General features: G+C 44.1%; 1 protein-coding gene across 3 annotated transcripts in view; it reads right to left on the reverse strand.

Annotated features, from left to right (window-relative positions):
* Positions 1–22,004, reverse strand: part of KIRREL3 (kirre like nephrin family adhesion molecule 3) — a 786,157-nt gene that overhangs the window by 134,599 nt on the left and 629,554 nt on the right. For all 3 annotated transcript variants that reach the window (XM_048512011.1, XM_048512012.1, XM_048512010.1), the window contains exon 7: positions 16,092–16,197. In XM_048512011.1, the coding sequence (XP_048367968.1) occupies positions 16,092–16,197 (106 nt within the window). The remainder of the gene's footprint in view (positions 1–16,091; positions 16,198–22,004) is intronic.

The following is a 22,004-nucleotide window of genomic DNA, read 5'->3' on the forward strand; positions in this document are numbered from 1 at the left end:
TGCTAAATTACACCGTTGTCCTGCCAATTCTCTGAGGAGCCCTGGGCAGGTTCTTCTCTATTTCATCTTCCCTGATGACAGGGCTGTACCCAATGGGATGAACAGACTAGAGGGCATTGTAACATCCACTTGTTTCTCTTCCTTCACTAAAAGCTTGCCTGTTGTGTCTCTTTTGTCCCCTCCCAACCCACAGATCCGAATGAAAGGGAGGAGTCAATTTCCTCAGCTGTCATAGGGGCACATTCGAGACCTGCCGAGAACCTCTTAAGCAGCAGTTGATGTGCTGTTAATATTTGATGAGCCAGCCATGCTGTCAGTTCAGAGACAAAACAGTGCTTTGGGGAAAGATCTTTGCCCAACACTGTCCCCCAAGCAAACTGTGGAATCTTACCCCTCCACCCCAAGCTCCTTTGTTTCTTGCATCCTTTGGGCTACCAGAAGCATGTGAGGAAGAGTCAATAAATAATGCATATGAAAATTCTGTGTAAATTAAGGACCGCAATGTTGAATCTAGCTATTCATCAATCCTATTTTATTCCCCTATCCCCAATGATGCACACTTCTCTATTCCTCCATTTTATTTTCATAGCAACCCTGTGAGTTAGGTAACACTAACATACTGATTAGACCAAGGTCACCTAGAGAGCTTTGGGGTGGACTTGGTATTTGATCTTTGATCTTCCCAGTTAACCACACTGGCTCTTGGCCATTTTAAGTGATTCCATATGTAAGTGCTGTCAAGCTGCACTGAACTTAAGGCAGCTCCAGAAAGAAACTTTCATGGCAAGTGAGAAGCAGAAATGGTTTGCCATTGCCTTCCTCTACAGAAACTTTCTTGGTGGTCTTCTATCAAAGTACTGATCCTGCTTAGCTTCTAAGACCAAACAAGAGCAGCTTATACCATGATGCCTTCTCTCCCTTAAGTGATTAGTCAAACATATTAATACTTTTAATTAATTCAGTTGACTTAGAAGGGTGTAACTCTGTATAAGATTGCACTGCAAATAACTTGTGACCAATTACTGAGTTTGCGTGTACGGGTGCCGTCTAGTCATAGCTGACTCATGGTCATTCTGTCAGTTTTCAAGGCCAGATACATTTGGAGGTGGTTTGCCATTGCCTGCCTCTGTGTCAAACTCTGGTAGTCCTTGGAGGTCGCCCATTCAAATTCTAACCAGGGCCAACCCTACTTAGCTTCTGAGATCTGATGAGATCAGACTAGCCTGGAGCTACCCACGTTAGGCCATGACCAATTAGAATATGCCCTGATTAATCAAGCCACATTTAATTTTAATACATACACCAGCACTATCTGAAAAGAGGATTCCCCTTCTTTCTCACATAGGAAGGAATGCCTCTTCTAAAATTATAATTGTTCTGACATGTTTGTTTATTTATTATACTTAATTATTTGCAGTCCACTTTTCTCACTGAGACCCCAGATTATGTGTGTAGATTCTGGAAATAAAGTATACTTTGTTTTGCTTTGGATTTTTGTGTGCTTTCATGCAAAATGTATGCACATAAAATGGTCCAATTCACCGACTACAATTGATGCAATTAATTGACTAAAATTTGTTTAATCAAGTGGTGGTTCTAATAAGGGTAAAAATCCACACAGCTCTTCCCATCAGACGGTTGGTTCTGTTTAGTCTACTGTGTGACACTGACATATAGTTAAAGGTAGGCACAGCAGCTTTTAAAAAGATGCACATCCCATTAAAGCACACTTACAAATAATCAGAGATTTCTTACAGGTGAGTGATACTGAGAGATCTTTCTAAATTGGATGGGACAGGTTTTCCCCTGGCTATTGACTTGCTTCAAATGATTTAGGGGCAGGTTGGTAACCATGTTCGTAAGCTGGTAACTTCGGCGAGAGTGTGTTTGGACTGTGCTTAAAAAGAATCAAATCCAATTTTACAGCAGTTTTGGTTTTAAATAGCTGATATGGACCGAGAGCATGGAGTAATGGATTCAAGGTGCAGGAAAAGAGATTCCACCTAAACATTAGGAAGAACTTCTGACCGTCAGGGCTGTTCGACAGTGGAATTCACTGCCTCAGAGAGTTGTGGAGTCTCCTTCTTTGGAGGTTTTTAAACAGAGGCTGGATGAACATATGTCAGGAGTGCTTTCATTGTGTGTTCCTGCATTGCAGGGGATTGGACTTGATTGCCCTTGGGGTCTCTTCCAGCTCCATGATTCTATAATTCTACGATTGTATGATTCAGAGCTTTCAAAGAGGTTTGAAATGGCAAGTGTTTTTAAAGAGGAGGGGAGGAGAAGGGAGATTTGAGGTGTGTTATTTTATTTTTGGTTTTAACATGACATATTATTGATCCTATGCCTCCTTGAACCACAAGGGAAAAATGAAGAATAACTGGTTTAATTAAAAAAATCAAAATAGGCACTTAAATGGTTTTTTTCAGTTTTCTAATTTACTGATTTTAAAAAACCTGGGCTTTATTGGCTTTTACACAGCACCAGTGGGGGGGGGGAGTGGGCATGGTGCAGAGGGAGAGCAGCCCTGATCCTTCATGCAGGGCTGAGTAGCCCAGCATGAAAGATTGCCCCCCCCCCCCCCGCAGCCTCTGCTGTCACAGACCTTTCAGACTTGGAAAGCAGAGAAGGGGGTGAGTGAGTCTGATTCTTCATCAGCCCTTTTGGATTTGGTTTTTTTTTCAACCCAAATATTTTCGGTGAGAGGCAAACAGAGCAGATAGATATCAGCTCTATTTGACTTTACCAAGTTAAAAACAGCCGAACCTGAAATGTACCAATAGATTCTATTGGTGCTCAAGCCTACTCTTGAAAGCTCATGTCCTGAAGAAATCAGAAAATGGGAGAATGTCTTAAGCATCTCCTGGTTTCTGTTGATGAGTAAAGTGAGGCACAAAGGAAACAAATAGCTGGTATCACACTGTGTCGCTGATATGCTGGAGAGAAGAAACAAAACTGAAAGTCATCCAGTTGAATATGTACAATCAATAGTTGGTCAAATGTGTATCTGATGCTTTATGGAATAAACAGTGCCAGTGTTTTTTCCAGTGTCACGAGGACTAGAAACATGGTTTTACTGTAAGCATATAAGCACAGAATCCTTGAGCATGCTAACCTTTGAATGTGGTTGGCTTGTTGTAGCAGTGGGTGAAGTGCAGGGCCCAGTCTTTCTCATTGCCTCCTAGCTGTTACTTCAAAAGGGGTCAAGTACCCATCTGTCCAGCCGCACAGCTTGGATCCCTTGTGGCTCCAATAATACCAACAACTGCCGTTGCTTGTAAAGGTCTTTTTTTTAAAAAAAGTATTTGGAGTGGAAATCACTACATTAATGTACGAGTATCAGACATTTTTTTAACTGTCTACTCTGTAAGCGCCTCTTAACTACTTCACAAAAATAGAACTCAGCAACAACAGCAACCAGGAAGAGGGGAAGGGTGTCTGCATAGCACATTAATAACATGTGAAACACCTTATTAGTGAACCAGGTTTCCCGTTTGCCTTCGCACTGGAGATTTCACCCCTCCAGGAAGCAATGGCAAACAGTCCGAGTTGCTGTGGCTCCTCTGGTTTCTCCAAAAGGATTGCTAGTTTAGTGATTTTTTTAAAAACACGGGGTGAGGGAAATATAACAGGCTGAACCTGCTTTGGGAAGAACCCTGTGTAATGTTCTTCCCCAAAATGGGATAAATAATTTCCTCAGCCCATTCTATTTGGGCTGTGTGGAAACCACACACACACACACACACACACACACACACACACACACACACACACACACACACACACACACACACACACACACACACACACACACACACACACACACACACACAGAGAGAGAGAGAGAGAGAGAGAGAGAGAGGGAGAGAGGGAGAGAGAGAGAGATGCTGAAGGAGCCTGTCTCTTGCAATATTAAATTGTCACGTTTTAGGCTTCCATTTTAAAGATTCTCTTTCTTACTGCAAGCAATAAATAATAACATGGGAAAGGGGCGAAAACACCCCACAGACAAATGGCTGACATCAAAACCATGAGAAGATTGGCAAATAGTGAGATCTGAAGACAGGAAAGGGGAGGGTTTGCTTAGGAGTCAGTTCACGTAGCTTTGACTTCTGTTGCTTCACATTAATTTTACCCACCATCACAGGTGGTGGAAGGACGGCAGCAACTAATTACTTTCTCTCTCTCTTTCTCTGCGTGTCTTTTGCACAGACTCATACTCCCTCATGCTGTGCAGCGGGCCATGAGCAACACAAGTAGGCTCCATGTCAACTCTGCCCTGAGCCCTGCGGAGATAGGGCAGGATATAAATCTAATAATAAATAAATAAATAAATAAATAAATAAATAAATAAATAAATAAATAAATGAACTCCTTACATTTCTGCTCAATCCCTCTCCTGGAGCTACCAACTATAACAAACAAGGAATCCTGGTGAAACAGAATAATCGTTTAGCATTCTTTTGCATGCCATTCTCTAGCCATGCCATTCCATCAAGTTTCACAGCCAAACCCTGCATTTAGACCATGACTGATCTATTGCCAACTTCAGGGAGGCTACTGTCAAGAATCCATTGTCCAAAGGATTCCAGGGATGGCTCAACAAAACACAAGGTTGTAAAACTTTGAGGTATGAGTCCTCTTTTCCTCTGGACTGTTTCCAACGTGAACCTGAACCCTAGCAAGGGGTCAACAGAAGGAGGTGATATGGGTGTTCAGTTACACATGTATGAGGTTTGGCCTTTCTTTTCCCAGTCACACAAACTTGAGGAGGGGTTCAAGGGAAATGCTACAAGCACACTTTGCCCCCCTTGCATGGGTAGGGACCGTCTCATTTTAGAAATTAGCCTTCAATTGCACCCTACCTTAATTTACTGTTGTGATAAGCTTAAGTGAGAAAGAGAGACTAGCCAAAGGCCTCCTGGGAAACATCATGACTGAAGAGAACTGCAAACTGAGCATTTTGCAGTGGTCCAGTAAAATTTCTTCCTTAGTTACTTTTAGTGAAGATATTTGCACCTTGTGTTTGCACAGTTTGTGCAAAGCAATATTTACACTGTGTGTGTGGACAGAGCCACAGTAGCTGACTGCAAGAGTCGAATTTTATGACCTTAAGTTTCCCATAGGGGCTGTAACACAATCTGTATTTGAGCTCAGTTTCATCATGGTTGCAACCTCTCTCCTCCTCCCCCCTTCCGCCCCCACCCAGAAATATTTGCTGCTCAGGTCTCCCTGACTGTTCATGCCCAATACTTCATGCTGTTTCTTTTTAATGAGAGCTATCGTGTGAAGCTTTCTTTGCCTCTGAAATGTGCTATACCTGTGCTATATTTTATTGTATGCTACTTTGAAATATTTTGCAGAAAAGCTGTTTAGACTAGAACTCTGGCAAATGAATAAAGTAAAGATTAAAGGAGTCTCTGTGTGTGCAACCCTGGATGAAAGAAAACATAGCAAACAGCATCCCATGGCCTCCTGCCTGCTTGGGCCTTTAGGGTTGCCTTGACCAGCTCTTTCCCTAGGGTTTAACTCAACCTGATGATTCCCATGGAACTGAAGGTGGCTTACATTGAGGGATACTCCAAATTTCCAGGTGAACATGTTCCATACAGAATAGGCCACTCTGGTTTGGGAAACCTCAGGGGTGGAACATGGGGAAGGTGGGGTTTGAAGAGGGAAGGGTTCCCCAGCCTTTTGGAATCTTTGGGCACCTTTGAAATTCTGATACAGAGTGATCTAAGAACACTTGTTGGGCACCAAGAAAGGTACTGGCATGTGCCATGGCACCCATGAGTATCATGATGGACTCTATGGACCACTGCCATAGAGTCTAGCCTCCAAAGCAGCAATTGGCTCCAGGGAAACTGATCTCTGAGGTCTGGAGATCAGGTGAAATTATGAGAGATTTCCAGGCCCCACCTAGAAGTTGGAAACCTTAGTTCCATAGTTGAACTTAATGTATTTGAATGTTGCAATAAGGTATGAAGACTCAAAGTGTTTGAAGCACTTGGAGAACTGCACATGGGTGAAAATGCTTTTGACCAAATTGACCAGCTGCCATTGACATCGCTAAAGACTATTTAGATTAACACCCAACCGTACAACTGTTTTTAAATACATTTCTTTATGAGTAATTTATATGATTTATGACCCATTTAACTGTCCATTCAAACAAGAGCCAGCTGAGTGGAACAGTGGGATAGCTAAGAAGTAAAATGTGGGCCGTTTGAGAATGCGCATGCATGGAAAGCCACACTGGACTGTTAGGAAGGAACAGATACACTGCCGAAGAGCCACAAATGGGTTGATGAACGGCCTGTTGAAAAACTGACTGCCTGATCATGAACAGGATATGAGCAGAACAGGCATGCTGGAACATCCCTAACTAGATGCAGTTTTTATTACTATTATTTTTTAGCCTTACAATCACACTATGACAGAAAAGCAATGACAGAAAGGTGGCCATCATGGCTAAGAGGTGATTTCATTTCAGGTGGCCAACTTTAGGTGAGCCAGCATGGTGTAGTGATTAAGAGCAGGTGGATTCTAATCTGGAGAACCGGGTTTGATTCCCCACTCCTCCACCTGAGTGGCAGAGGCTTATCTGGTGAACCAGATCTGTTTCCATACTCCTACATTCCTGCTTGGTGACCTTGGGCTAGTCACAGTTCTTCGGAACTCCCTCAGCCCTACCTACCTCACAAGGTGTCTGTTGTGGGGAGAAGAAGGGAAAGGAGCTTGTAAGTCACCTTACAGGAGTCTCTTTACATGAGAGAAAGGTGGGGTATAAATCCAAACTCCTCCTCCTCCTCCTTCCTCTTCTTCATTCATTCATTGTACTACAAGGGTGGATTCCGCACTGCACAAATATAACATCTTCAGATCTCTCACCTAAAAACAACTCAGGATTATCATATTTCTCTCAACCCAGGCTTGACAAAAGTCACTCAACCAGCAATCTTTTTGCAAAATCCTGGCTTGAAGGCACTCCCGTGCCAACACAAGAGAAAGGAGATGCTTTATTTTCCTCCCTTCTACACTTTCACTTTAGCTTCCGAAGCCATCCGCCATTTCAGAGAGAATCTGCCATCCTGCCATCCTGTGCAGTTTGCCCAGTTTATTGTAGACTGATTCTCTGAAAACCCACTGTTTCACAAGTCCCCCAGGCATGTTTTCTCCCTGTGGCTGTGAGTATGGCTGCCATTTCACTCCTGTATTTATTTAGTACCCCTACCACCTTCCTCTAAGGAGCTCAAGATAGTATATATAGTGCTTTCCGCTACTTCATCTTACCCTCACAATAACCTATGAGGTAGGCTAAGCTGAAAGGATGTTAGGCCCCAAGTCACCTACTGAGTTTCATGGCAAATGGGGATTTGAATCAGGATTTCTCAGATCCTAGTTTAACACTCTTACCCCAATAATGACATTTTTGATACCTTACGCCAACCTGGTACCCTAACATAAATCTGCTTTCAAGTAGTGGGGAAATCTACTTGAAATTAGACATCAATTTCCAAAAATTCACTAGACTGGGTGCCAGCCCCCCCCCCCATTCCTTTAGAACAAACCCATTCACAGTATCTGCTGCTGTCTGACACAAAGTTAAGCAATTGCACCACTTTTCATCCCAGAAGTGTTGAAAGATACAATCTGCACACTGTGTAAATCTATACCACACTTTTCTGAAAGCTAGAGATTGGGGGTATCTGCCTCCAGACTCCACTGTTATCGTTCTTGGGACACCTCTGTCCACACCGACTCCTCCTTCCCCTTCCCAACAGCACAAGCTGGAAAGGATGCTTCAGAAAGCCACAACCATCTCCTTATCTGGCAGGAGCAGCTGTTTCAGCTCCTTGGGCCTGCCTTATGCAATAAGCACTTTGTAATCCAAGGAGTCGAGGAGTGCGCTACGCTGGAAGCAGAAAATGAATTTGTCCCCGGCTGATGTGAATCAACAGCACGCAGGTGCCGGCTCCTCCATTCAGATGAAAAACCATGGAGATTAGTTAGCCACTGATAGCCAGGAGGCTCTGCAGGCAGCCGTGTCCTGACTAGTAGCAAAATAAGCTTCCATTTCTTTCGGCTTTGACCATGCATGGATTACCTGAAGTGCGCTGGAGAACCTCTCTAGATGCTTTTTCTTTTGCTGAGTAGTTCCTTCCCGATTTTGTACAATCTCCTTATCCCCAATTGGTTGCTTTATAAAACCGCTTTATGAAACTGCCTTTTCCTCTTCTGAGTGAACTTTTTTTTAACTCAAGCTTCACAGCTGCCTCTTTTTTAAGGTTTTTCGTCACCCAGCTTGGATAGGAAGGAGAATCTCTTTTACAAAGGAAAGCAAAATTAAAAAGGAGACATTGCAGGGTGCTGGTTAGTAACTGGTTATGGACACCTGGGTACAAATCTCTACTCTATTTTGAAACTCACTGAATGATTTTGCATCAGCCATTTCATTTCAGATTAACCTAACCCACAGCGTTGTTGTGAGGTTGAAGGGGGGAGGGATCATGAACACTTCCCCAAGCTCTTTAGAGGAAGAGTAGGGCAATAATCTAAATAAATAAGTAAAGTGAGTCTGAATGGAGGCCTCACCTGTGCAAAAAATAACCAGATAGCAATACAGGTTCAAGACTCACACAGAATAGTCACTTTGGATCAGAAAGTCACTGGCTCAGATCTTCCTTTTAGCATGAGCTAAACTCAGTGACCTTAGACAAGTTTTCTCTTTTGGCCTCAGTCCCCCTGCCTCCACAGCTATGCACAGTTCAGATGGGGTTGCCCACCTTACAGGATTGTTGCAGAGCTTAGGAGAATTTAATGCTGAGGATGCTAAATCTTCCAGTGTTTTCATCGATGAATGACTGGCCTTCCTTTTGAATGTGCCAGTTGGCTGGCGCTTTCATGCCACTTCCTTTGGTGACTATCACCATGCTAGCTACCTGCTCCAGATTCCTTTTTCCATCCACTGTTTGTAATAAATGTGAAAACAGAGCTATTTGTAACCTTGACAGTAATTGACTTCTCAAATTAATAACGCTTCTTTGTAACTCAAAATGCAATTATTGCTTTGTGGCACTGAGGGTTAGACTCGTTGCCAGCAGGAACAGTTGCTTCTAGGAGTGCCCAAATTACACCATGAAATCCTAACAGGAGGTGGGTCAAGATAACCTATCCCCAGAAGGGCTGAGCTGCTGTTGTAAATACTCTCCAATGTAAAAACTTAAGTGGGTGCATAAGCATAAGATGAGACTTAACAGGCACAGTTGCTTTTAGACAAAACCATTGGCTCACATTAGGAGGGAATAATGGAGTGTGCAATAGTAAATGGAACATGGAGGACCTGAAGCGCACAGGATGAGTCACTTTAAGAAGCAAATGTTCTTCTCCCCTGCTCTGAAAGCAGATAATGAAGGCTACCTGCTCCTATGGTCAAAAGAACCTGATTTTCTCTTGTAGTGTGGACATACAAGGGAACATCATAGTGTCTGTATCTCTTTGTCCATGGAAAAATGGAACTGAATTTAAATGGGGTCTTTATCTGATAAGATAACTCAACTAGATTTAGGTTGCTTCCATGCAGGGATAATTTCCCATTGTGCTCTTATTGCCATTGCAAACGCAAAGGCATTTGTAGCTGCAATGGAAGCTACTTATGGGGTGGGGGGTCTACATGCTATGCTTTTTTGGTTAGAGAGGAATGCAGAACAAATCTGCCATGTAGATGCAATCTTTTTATCTGTTTCATTGTTGGAAGTCAACTGCAGTTGGTGGATGAAGCTGCCATCAAACTGGTGACTATAGTTGGTGACTGTAGGGTTTTCAAGGCAAGAGATGTTCAGAGGTGGTTTGCCATTGCCTGCTTCTTTGTTGCAATCATGGACTTCCTTGGTGGTCTCCCACTCAAATACTCATCAGGGAGAACCCTGCTTAGATTCTGAGATCTGGTGAGATATCAGGCTAGCCTGGGCCATCCAGGTCAGGGTCAGTTAGGAGGTTTTAAATCTTAAATTGGGATCCAACAAACCTGTTCTCAGTTGCCAAATCTTAGTTAGGATGTCTACTATCACTGAATTCTCTTGTCAGTGGCCACAGTGCTCAAGAAGGTATAGTAAATTCTTTATTGAAGGGAGGATACATTTTTATGAAGGAAGCAGTTATCTATGACCCAAAACTAGAGAGGTCCAACTATAAGGTACATTCTCAGCTGGACACTCCCCTGGAACAGAAAGAAGAAAAAGAAGAGGAGTTTGGATATTTCAACAGATTTTTTGTCTGCCAGTTGAGCCCTTCTTGGATATTTGGCCATCTCCTTTCCTGTATTCCTTCCTAACAGTGCAGCATAACACAACTGACTTTTCATTCATTTGCATTCTCACTCAGATCAACAGAATTTTACTCCCCACTCCAGTTGAACTGCTGTTTCACTTGGCACCCAACTGTTTAAAGTAAAGGTAATGGACGTTCTCTGTGCAAGCACCGGATCATTACTAATCCATGGGGTTATTGAACAGTTACTGTACAGACAAGGTGGTTTGCCATTCCCTTTCCCAGTTCTCTACACTTCATCCCCAGAAGGCTGAGGCAGGTAAATCAGTCATTTGTAATTTGGTGACAGGGTCTGAATGGAGAGCCACTGAGGATGTTCGTCAGAGGGAAAAAATGTAGGCCGTTGAAGCCAGGCCAAAACTGCCCAATCACATCTCAAAGTCTTCGATATTTGTTGAAGAAAACACAAACAAGAGGCAAAATCTTCAAAGAGGTACTCCAAAACAAGTTTCTTATGATCCAAACCAATGCATCTACTTCAAAGAGAATTTTCTTCAGGAACAAGAAATTGGCTGTGACATAAGCATGCGTTCTTGTCCCTGAAGAAGACCATTTTTCTGGATTGAAATACATTGGCTGGAGGATCTTCCCCACACCATTCCTTGATCATGGGGACCTGGTGACACCAGGTAGGCAATTCCATGCCGCTGCCCACCATAGTATCTATATATCTGTTATTTCCTCAAGACAAACAACTTGTCCTGTCCTTGCACCCCAGTCAGCCAGTCTCCCTGCCTATTTCCTGCCAGTCTGTTCACCCAGACACTTGCCAGTCCTTGCAACGAAACATCTGATACTGAGAAGGTGAGTTAAGAGCCTTCACTGTAAGTATCAAGGACAGTATCCCTGCAACATCCAACACAATCTACAGAAAGTTCAGCAACTTCCACAGCTCAAGGACTTTTTATGACACTTGTACATATATTTTTAACGCACCAAGATTCAAATTGCACAGCGCACAGAGGCAGCTCTTTAACAAGCCCCGACCTTTGGAGTTAATGCTCCGATGCACATGGATAAACTCAAATTAAGAACCTGCATTCTTGATGCAAACACTAGTACAAATTCTCCCTGGGCTGCTGCTGCGTGGCAAACAGCACTGCGCTGAAGGGGAGACTGGAACACAAGGCTACCGAGCCATCAAAAAGGAAAATTACCAAGAATTCCTCAGGAGCAACAAGTCAACAATGAATGGCAGCCATTGCTTCCTTGTTGGGCCACACATGCTAATGTGTGGTGGGTTAAGTGGTGGGTTAAGCTTGTCTTGAATCAGAAACATCTTTCCCCAACACACAAAGGAACTAGGTGAATCCTTTTTTTCTGGGTTGATGCAACCTTATTTCATGTCCCACTAGTTGCTCAGGATATGCAGTATACAGTGGAACCTCGGTTTTCATTGCCTTCGGTTTTCATCCGTTACGGTTTTCATCGATTTTTGTCAGTGAAAAATTTGTCTCGGTTTTCATTGATTTGGCTTGGTTTTCATCGATTTGCAGTAAGGTGCAGGGGTTTGTGGAGAAAAAATCACCCGGACAAAGCTGTTGCAGGCCGTGTCTGCAACTTGCTTAATGACAATGTCTTGCCCCATTTCAGACAAATCTTAAAGAGGCGTCAGAAACAAATCTCTTTGGACAGCTTTCTGGTGCAACATTGGTCCACTGGCTCTGAAGCTGGTTCTAGTGTTATTGTTTGTTACTGTTTTCAGCATTAGACACTAGGTTTATTCCCCAAAAATGTGTTAGCAGCAGAGGTACAGATTATGCAGTACAGATTTTGTGATCCACATAGAAGCAACACAGACAATTAGAGATACAGGTTAAAAGATGGTGGCAGAATAGGCAACCTCCATCTTGCCATCTGAGATTAAACAAACAGGTACCATCTCGCTGCATGCACAGTGGGTGGATTAAAAAAGACGGTTCCATCTCCAGCACCAAAGAAGCCTGAACAATCTTGTTACCATGTAATGAAAAAGCAGGGCACCTGTAATTGACTACAAACATGAAAGCCAAAGAGCTGCCTTGCTGGATCAAATTAAGATCCATTTAGTCCTGCTTTATGTTTCAGTAGTAGCCAACCAGATTACATGTACTGCATGAAAGCAACAGCTCCCACCTTATTGTCTGTCCCTAGCACTTTGTACTCTGGGATATGCAATCTCTGAATACACAGGTTCCATTTAGCTATCAAGGTTCAGAGCGTAGACCAATCTTCTTAAAAGCACATCCTACTGAGAGAACTATCTTAAAGAATACTGTCCTTTAATCTTTCTAACTCTCACAAATCTAAACGATCTAAGGCAATAAATCTAAACCACTCAAATTAGTTGATTCAAATTACATGAGGCAGCTGGTAATTACCCGGGCAAGGGTCGAGCCACCTCTCTAGCTATCTATGTCACTTTCATTATTTAATTAATGTATTTTACTCAATGAGAACGGGTGTGCCCATTTTCTGTTAATGTTTCTGTATGTTTCTGTATTCATATCATTTCTCACGCTGTGTATCCAAACACTTCCCTGAACCTCATGGTAATCTCAGATGGGTGGGAGCCAAGTCAATAGGTGTGGCACTGGCACCTCCTTTTGATGAGATACACATACATCCTTTTGTTTTGTTTTTGAGCCATGATGCCAAAGAAAGTTTTTTAGCACCTGGTCAACTTAAGCAGCTTCCCAAGGCCCATGTGCGGACCCTTATGTGCACAGGCCCAATTTACAATCATGGGATCAATTCCCTGATCTTCTACTGACTGCAAGAACCAGGCATGTGTATATGAAATTGTATGCTTGGTTTGTTCTCCAGAACTTCTCAACACTGGTTCTTAGGCTTTTAAGCTTGTAAATGCCATATCCAGTCCAAATAATTCCACCAGCATCCAGCTCCCTTCTGTTTTATTTATTTAACTCAAGGGACACTGTAATGGTACTGGTTGTTGTGGGTTTTCCAGGCTGTGTGATCATGGTCTGGTAGATCCTAATGTGGTCTTGATATCTGTGGTCTGGATCTTGTTCCTAACGTTTCGGCTGCATCTGTGGCTGGCATCTTCAGAGGTGTATCACAAAGGGAAGTCTGTTGCACCCAAAGAACACTAGGATCTCAGGAAGAGCCTGGCTTTCCCCATCACCAGCCACTTGAGATCTTCTAATTGGAGATGCTGGGGAACTGAACCTGAAGCCTTCTGCATGGAAAATAAATGCTCTACCTCCAGGCCATAGCCACGCCCCAAACAGCTGCAGGCAAGTGAACAGTTGGGCAGGAGGCGTGTTAGGTGGGTGCAATTCTCTAGTTGGATCTTAGTCCCGGTCTCAAATCTGCAGACCCACCCAGGGACAAAGGGCCATATCACTACCCTGGGGGCCAGTCATGCCTGCCTGCAAAGCTGCGCATCAGGGGGAGGTAAGAACCACAACAAAAGATGCACTGCTGTGTGAAGTCCATTCGCATGGCTGGCTGTCTACGAGACCTAGTTCACATAACCCACCTTTCACCCGCATTTATTGGCCCGTGTGGAAGGGGCCTTTCTGATAGCCCTTCCCAGCCTCTTCCAGCCCTCCTGGAACTGTTAGAAGCAAAGCCGAAGTTGTAATCAAAATGAAGCTAATGAAGTTGTAGCATTTGGAATGTAAAAGATGATGCAGGAAACACACAATAAAGCAAGACTCTCCATAATAGAATGTAAATTCGGCGTTTGTGTGTGTTCTGTTCACAATGTCCCCAAGCAGATGGTTCTGCTAACTCACTGCCAGGGCTCTCTAAACTCGCTGCTGTGCATGGAACAGTGGCAGCTTCAACAAACTGCACAGACGGCCACAATGCTGAGACAACTGGAGCCCATTACTGTATAACAACATCATCAACACAAAGAATTTCTATTGCAACATTTGGCAGGTCCGTAACTGGCTCATCTAAGCAGCCTGGGGAAATCGGTGCAGGTCTGTTGCATTCAGGTAGAAAGCAATCTTACTTCTGTACCCCATTTATTCAGCTGCATGCATCACAAACTGACAACAATCCTTTGCTTACACCATCTCGGAATAAGTGTTTTATAAAGCCGCAGCCAACATACAAATGTTTACAAAATCACTTGTACTGACAGGTGCCAATCTCAGGGGGCAGAGCAATTTAAAGTTGTTTTAAAAAGTCAGCAAGAGAAGATGCAATGATGACTGAGACTGTCCCTTCACCCTTCTGGCATCCTGTCCAAACTGTATCTTCCGCATCCTCTATTTTCTCACTGGGATAATGTGCAATTCTCCCTTCGAACACGAGCACTTAGGCAAAAAAAAATGAAATGAAATATATAGGATGGGTGACACCTGGCTTGACAACACAGCATGCGAAAGGGATCTGGAAGTCTTCGTAGACCACAAGCTGAACATGAGTCAGCAGTGTGATGTAGCAGCCCAGAAAGCCAATGAAATTCTGAGATGCATTGATAGGAGTATAGTGTCTAGATCAGGGGTAGGGAACCTGCGGCTCTCCAGATGTTCAGGAACTACAATTCCCATCAGCCCCTACCAGCATGGCCAATTGGCCATGCTGACAGAGGGGTGACATGATAGCCATGTTTAAATATTTGAAGGGATGCCATGTTGAAGAGGGAACAAGCTTGTTTTCTGCTGCTCCAGAGTCTAGGACAAGGAGTAATGGTGAAGGGAAAGAGATTCCACCTAAACATCAGGAAAAAACTTCCTGTCAGTAAGTGCTGTTCGACAGTGGAATGCACTACCTCAGAGTGTGGTGGAGTCTCCTTTTTTGGAGGTTTTTAAACAGAGGCTGGATGATCATATGTCAGGAGTGCTTTGATTGTGTGTTCCTGCATGGCAGGGGATTGGACTTGATGGCCCTTGTAGTCTCTTCCAACTCTATGATTCTATGATTCAAAAGGGATGAGATCCCATGAAGCTGCCTTACATGTAGTGAGGATCTCACCAGGATCTCAGGAAGAGAATGGCTTTTCCCATCACTAGCCACTTAGATCTTCTAATTAGATATGCTGAGGAACTGAACCTGCAGCCTTCTGCATGGAAAATAACTGCTCTACCACTAAGCCATGCCCCCACCCCAAACATCAACTCTCAAAAGGAGAACACATCAAGATATGGAACTTGATCAGCCATAAAACTGAGAAGGGAAAGAAGGGCAATGATCTTCACACTTCCACTCTCACTGCTGCTTTGGGATGGCAGAATCAGCTGAAAGACAAGTCCTTTCTCTCTTGACCTGCCCTGCACCCTTGCTCCACACACCCCTGCTACTCCTAGGCTCAAATTTGACCATGGGATCTCAGCTCTTGCCACTGTAGTGACCCCCAACCTTGCCATACCCTTTTATATCCCTCCTATCTTTGCCTTCACTTACAGGTCCAGTTTACTGTCTATGACCAAAGGCCATTACAACAAAATGGTCACAATTATCTATAATAAAATCAAACATAACCTCAACATGGATGCAATCAAACACAAACACAGTTTAAAATCAAATGCAGGTCTTTCCTAAATTAGATACAGTTCTGGTTCAAATTTCCTTCGCTGCCAGCGCAAAAAGTGACGTTTTCTACCTTCAGGTAGCGGAATATTCTTTGAAGACAGCCACATACTTTTATCGGGTCAAATGTTCGAACTACACAACAAATGAGTCAGCTCAGCAGAGTTCAAGGAAGCTGCCCCGAGCAGTCATGTATCAAATAACACTGTTGGTATAAGCAGTTTACCTTTAGCAGCACCATAAAACACACACACCCAAGCAGCTATTCTTACCTGTACTGGGTGACAGCAGGGTTGGCTTTGGCTGAGCAGTGAAACTTCACCGTGTTGTCCTCCAGGATAGGCTGTGGTTCAACCGACAGATTGACGTGAGGTGGATCTGCAAGGAGACAACAGCCAATCCATTAACTACTGGACCTCTCTGTGCAAAACTGTACCTTTCTGCTGCACTGCTTCCAGATGTTGTCCCATTCGTGTGATGGATGGCTGCATCCTAACCGACCAGCAACCATTTGACCTTATCATGCCAGAAGTCTAGTATCCCCAAAGTGAAATCCCATTTTTGTGAGGAAGGGAGGGATTTAAGGTTAGTGTGGGTTTGGGAGCAATTATTTCTCAGCCTGCAATTTCTTTCTCTGAGTGACCTTGGGAAGGTCATTTGTTCCTCTATCTTTCGATCCATTACTGACACAAAGATTTAACAACAGCAGGCCAGAGGGTGGAATTTGCATCATCCTGGTCTTGATTCTTTTGGCAGCAAGTGAGCTGATCTCTGCATGCAATAGACGTCCAATAGTGGATTTTTTCCTGGGCAGACTCCATGTGGCAGGAGCAAAGAATCTCCAGTGTGAATGCTCCCCAATGAAAAATAACTATGCATTCAGAAATCTAGCATGTAAGGGGGAAGGCAAGACTGATATCACAGGCATGCTGGTGCGCTCTCTCTCTCTCTCTCTCTCTCTCTCTCTCTCCCTCCCTCCCTCCCCCCCCCCCACCCCATAGGAGAATAATCAAACATGCAAGTTCCCCTCATCTGATTCCATTCCAGGAAAAAAAAATCACCATGGTTTGTTGCAAATGTACATCAGTTGTTACTGAAGGTAAAGAAGGCATGTGTAGCAATACAGACTGTTCTATATTTCTCTAAGCATTCAATAGGTCATATGCTAACTTATATCTGTGTACATGCAAAGAACCCAGGAAAGAGTTCATCAGTAACCATTACAATGTTAGCAGAGCTGGGGAAACAAACTAGTTTCACAAGTGCAGATTTTAAACATTTCTTAACAGTCTACCTTCCAGTAGCAGAGAGAGAGAGAGATTCAAGAAGAAAATGTCAACAGGGGCAGAGCGAGAAGTTAAAATGTCCAAGCAACAAGACACACTGAACAGTCCTTGCAGCTCTCAGCCAGCACTGCAGGATGCAGTCACTTAAAGTTGCCAGCTCCAGGTTGGAAAATTCCTGGAGATTTGGGGGTGAAGCCCGGGGTTGTTGGGGGAGGAAACTCAACAGTGTATAATGCTATAGAGGTACTGTTTTAAAGGGCAGATAATAAGTGTAGTAGTGGCTGAACTCTAGTTTGGATTCAAATCTTCCCTTCATTTGTTCATTTGTTGACTCTGGGATAGCCACTCCTTCTCAGACTGGTCAACTTCCCAGGATTGTCACAAAAGAAAACATGAGGGGATTCTTTCATTATAGAGGATCCATGGAATGAACACATGAAACTGCCTTATACTGAATCAGACCACCTTGAGGACAGCCTTATCTACTCTGACTGGCAGTGGTTCTCCAGGGTCTCAGTTCGAAACCTTCCACATTACCTGCTATCCGGTCCTTTCAACTGGAGATGCCAGGGATTGAACCTAGAACCGCTTGCTTGCCAGGCAAACACTCTGCCACTGAGCCATGGCCCTTCCCCATGTCATATCTGAAAGCCGTGTTTGAACAGTCAGCATACAAGTGGCACTGTCTCTGACCATTCCAAGGAGCTTCACTCCCTTGTGAACCAGTTATTGCTGCTTCAAAGGGCAGTCCTTTGGCCAGGAAAGCCAGACGCTGTGGGAAAACCCAGGCCACTGGTGAAAAGGGGTCAAATTCCTGTGTGGCAAATTATGTTGTCACACAGAAAAATTGAAACAGGAGGCTCCTGTCATTTCACAGATCTGTTCCCTCTGTACTGCCTGAGCCAGGCTGGCTCCCATTCCTGGTTGTGTTCTGGCTGGCAGGATTGCTGGAGGCGGTTGCTCCATTATGTTCCACTTGGCATCTTCTGACAACTGAGATACAATAATCCATGTGGCCTGCTGGTGGGCAGGTTAGAAAGAATAAACAGGAGCACCCCCTCCCCCAAATAATAAAGCATGTTTTCTATTCCATCAAAGGTGACCTTTCTGAAGATTACACTGTTGACAAGGCTAAGGCGGATTCTGCATGGGCCAAAAACAGTGGCGTGAAAATGGTATGGAAACAGTGTAAACCCTTTTGCACTATTTAAAACCATTTCACACCATTTTCACACCGCTGTTTTTGGCCCATGCGGAATCCGCCTAAGCTGGGGAGGAAGAAGAAGAGAAGAAGAGTTTGGATTTATACCCCACTTTTCTCAACTGGGAGGCATCTCAAAGTGGCTCATTGTTTTCACTTAATCCAGGGATCCCCAAACTTTTTAAACAGGGGGCCAGAGGGCCGGACTAAAAAAAAACTATGAACAAATTCCTATGCACAAATGATTGTAAAATGTTTGCTTTCACCTTTCAGCCTTTCTGTCATGGTCTATTTTTAGAACAGTGACCAAAGTATGTCAAGTACACGGTGGGCTCCAAATATTATTGGGGAGGCTGTGGAATACCTTCCCCTGTAAAAAGAAAAGCAGAACTTTCCCAATGAGGCATTCCATCTAACCCAGGATCAGGTATCTTCCTGGGTTCTTCCTCCCTAGCAGCCAGCGAGCGATTCACCAGCCTGGCTGATGCCAATGGGAGTGAGGTGGAACAGAAAGCCTGAGAGCAACACATGGGGTAGCCGAGAGGGAAGGGCGGAGCAGGAGTTGCCATGTGTAAGGTTTCCAACTCTGGGTCATAAAATTCATGGAGATTTGGGGGTGCCATCATGTAATTGCAATCAACAGCCGTTGGGGCCGGTTCCTCCTCTCCCTTGAGCCCCCACTGCACATGAATGGAGCCATTGCCGCCATGCCTGGCAGGCCGGATAAATGCCTTCAGGGGGCCAAATGTGGCAGGCCGTAGTTTGGGGACCCCTGACTTAATCCCTTCAGGAAGCGTGTGAGAAAGGCATTATGCGGGGCTCATTTGACGAGGGTAAGTCCAGACAAGCTTTTACTGTGTCCTTGTGGGTACACTATCCAATGCAAAGAATGGGCTCCCCATTTTGGTACTGCTCTGCTAGGAACCCCAAGGGTTGGCAGGATGGGTCAAGGCCTCACTGTCTTAAAACAGAGCTCCCTGCCCCCACCCACCATGGATCAGTCTGGCTGGCAGTGGTTTCCAGGGTCTCAGTTTGAAACCTTCCACATTACCTGGCAACAGTATTTACCAATGTCAAAGAAATGCAAGTCATGTAAAGTGACAGCCAGCGCATGGTGCAACTGGAGCTCACAAGGTGGAAAGGTAGACCAACATGGCATCACCATAGTGATGATCTTATAGGGCTGGCAATGTATCTCTCAAAGACAAGGATTTGGGGGAGGGGAGGAACAAGAATTAGATCCTAGAGAGTCTGCCCTCGGAAGCTGCTGTTTCTTCCAGGGAAACTGTCATCTACAAGAATTGTTTTTTATACCCTGCTTTTCTCTATCTTTAAGGACCCTCAAAATGGCTTGCAATCACCTTCTCTTTCCCTCCCACAACAGACACCTTGTGAGGTAAGATGGGGCTGAGAGAGTTCTGAGAGAACTGTGACTAGCCCAAGGTCACCCAGCAGGCTTCATGTGGAGGAATGGGGAAACAAACCAGATTCTCCTCATTAGAGTCTGCCACTCTTAACCACACCACCACACTGGCTATAGTAAGGAATTCAGTTGTCATTCCAGGAGAACTCCAGGCCTTTCCAGAAGGTTGCCAACACCAATGGAGGATAGGTCCCTCAATGCCTACTAGTCATAGAAAGGAAAGGGACCACACATATTCAGAGGCAATAAATCTTTGTGCTCAGAGACAACATCCGGGGAGGGCCTTGGCCTCTATGCCCTGTTTTTTAGTCCTCCAGGGCACCTGGTTGGCCACTGTGTGAGACAGAAAGCTGGACTAGATCAACCACTACTCTGATCCAGTAGGGCTCATCTTTATATTCTTATATCAAGGAGCTTAGATTGCAGTAACTTTAATATGATTGCACTACTATAGGATTAAATTAGGGTTGCCAGCTCTAGGTTGGGACATACCTGGAGATTTTGGGGTGGAACCTGGGAAGAGCATTATTTGGGGAGGAGGAAGACCTTAGTAGGGTATAACACCATTTGATCCACCTTCTAAAGCAGTTATTTTCTTAGGGGGAACTGATCTTGGCCATCTGGAGATCAATTGTAATAGCAGGAGATTTCCAGGAGCCACCTGTAGGTTGGCATGCCTCAATTGAATGATTAGATTCAGTCCCTGCTTGACCATATTTGTATGCAAACACAAAGATAGCATCTAATCAGGACCATCCATTAGGCTCTTTTGCTGCCTCTAAAACACAACAATTCCACCCACCCCACTGGAGGGAACTTTTCCCACCATTCTGTTCTTAATGTGCACGTACCATCACATGTCAAAACGAGTCTGGCTGTATGTCTCATTTAAGGAAATGAAATGCACTGCTGTGAGATGTTCCCATTTAACATTGTGCCGTGGAATGGCTTGGGGGGGCATATGCTAATTTGAAAGTGGTTTTTATTCTCTTTCATCAGGCTCAGCGTCTCTGCCAAGTCCTTATTGGTGTCATGGGCCTTTCTGCTTTTAAGGCTGCTGAACATTTTTCTGTTTCTCCTCTTCTGCTTCTTTTTTTTTTTTTTTGGTAACATGACAAACATCTAAGGTACCGCTGGTGCAAAAGGAAGAATGGCAAGTTAAAAGGGAAAAGAGAAAGGGAAGGAAAAGACAATGAAAAAAACTCTCAGCTGCATTGGAGACTGTCTATTACACGATAAAGAATAGCAGCGAGCGCTTGTATTTATTAAAATGTCTATATCCTGGTCCCTCCTACCCCTTCAGAAGTTGCTCAAACTAACTTATGAGACTGAAATAGGCACAGGAGCAAAATCATTAAAACCAGGTCATGCATTTATTCAGTATACTATTGGCCCACAGTGTTTTGTAGGAGTTAGGGTGATGGATGTGCATTTGAGAGACCCAGGTCTGAATCCTCACTCTGCTGTGGAAGCTTGCTGTGGAAGCTTGCTGGGACAGTTACACACTGTCAGTAGAATCAACCTCACAGGATTGTTGTGAAAACAAAATGGAGGAAAGAAGAAGAATGTAAGCTACTCTGGGTTCCCACTGGGGAGAAAGGTGAAGTATAAATGAAGCAAATAAAACAAATAAATAATAAATAATTTCTAGACTGGCTTCTTAGGGCAACTATGTCCGGTGAGAACCAAGAATGCCTTAGAACATTACTATCTTATTTGAAGAAGAAGAAGAGTAGTAGTAGTAGTAGTTTGGATTTATACCCCATCTTTCTCTCATATAAGGAGACTCAAGGTGGCTTATAAGCTCCTTTCCCTTCCTCCCCCCACAACACACACCTGTGAGGTAGATGGGGCTGAGAGAGTTCTGAATGAACTGTGACTAGCCCAAGGTCACCCAGCAGGAATGCAGGAGTGCAGAAACACATCTGGTTTGCTAGAGAAGCCTTTGCCACTCAGGTGGAGGAGTGGGGAATCAAACCCAGTTCTCATTATTAGAATCCCCCTGCTCTTAACCACTACACCATGCTGGCTTTCTGGCAAAGGATCTGACAGGGAAAGTGGACTATAAATAATGTAAATAAATAGATCTGACAGATTTCCTTCAGCTCATTTGACCCACGTTTGTGAGGAGCCAGCAGCAGTTATAAAAATCACTTCTGTACTTGGAGCAGGATAGTTTCACTCATACTGGGGATGCATACAGGGAGCTGGTGTTTCAGCTGCTTAAATCCAACTTAAAGCACAGCTGCTTTGTGAGTGAGAGTATCCCACCTCA

The sequence above is a fragment of the Sphaerodactylus townsendi genome, linkage group LG12, assembly GCF_021028975.2.
Source record: "Sphaerodactylus townsendi isolate TG3544 linkage group LG12, MPM_Stown_v2.3, whole genome shotgun sequence".
In the NCBI taxonomy this organism is placed as follows: Eukaryota; Metazoa; Chordata; class Lepidosauria; order Squamata; family Sphaerodactylidae; genus Sphaerodactylus; species Sphaerodactylus townsendi.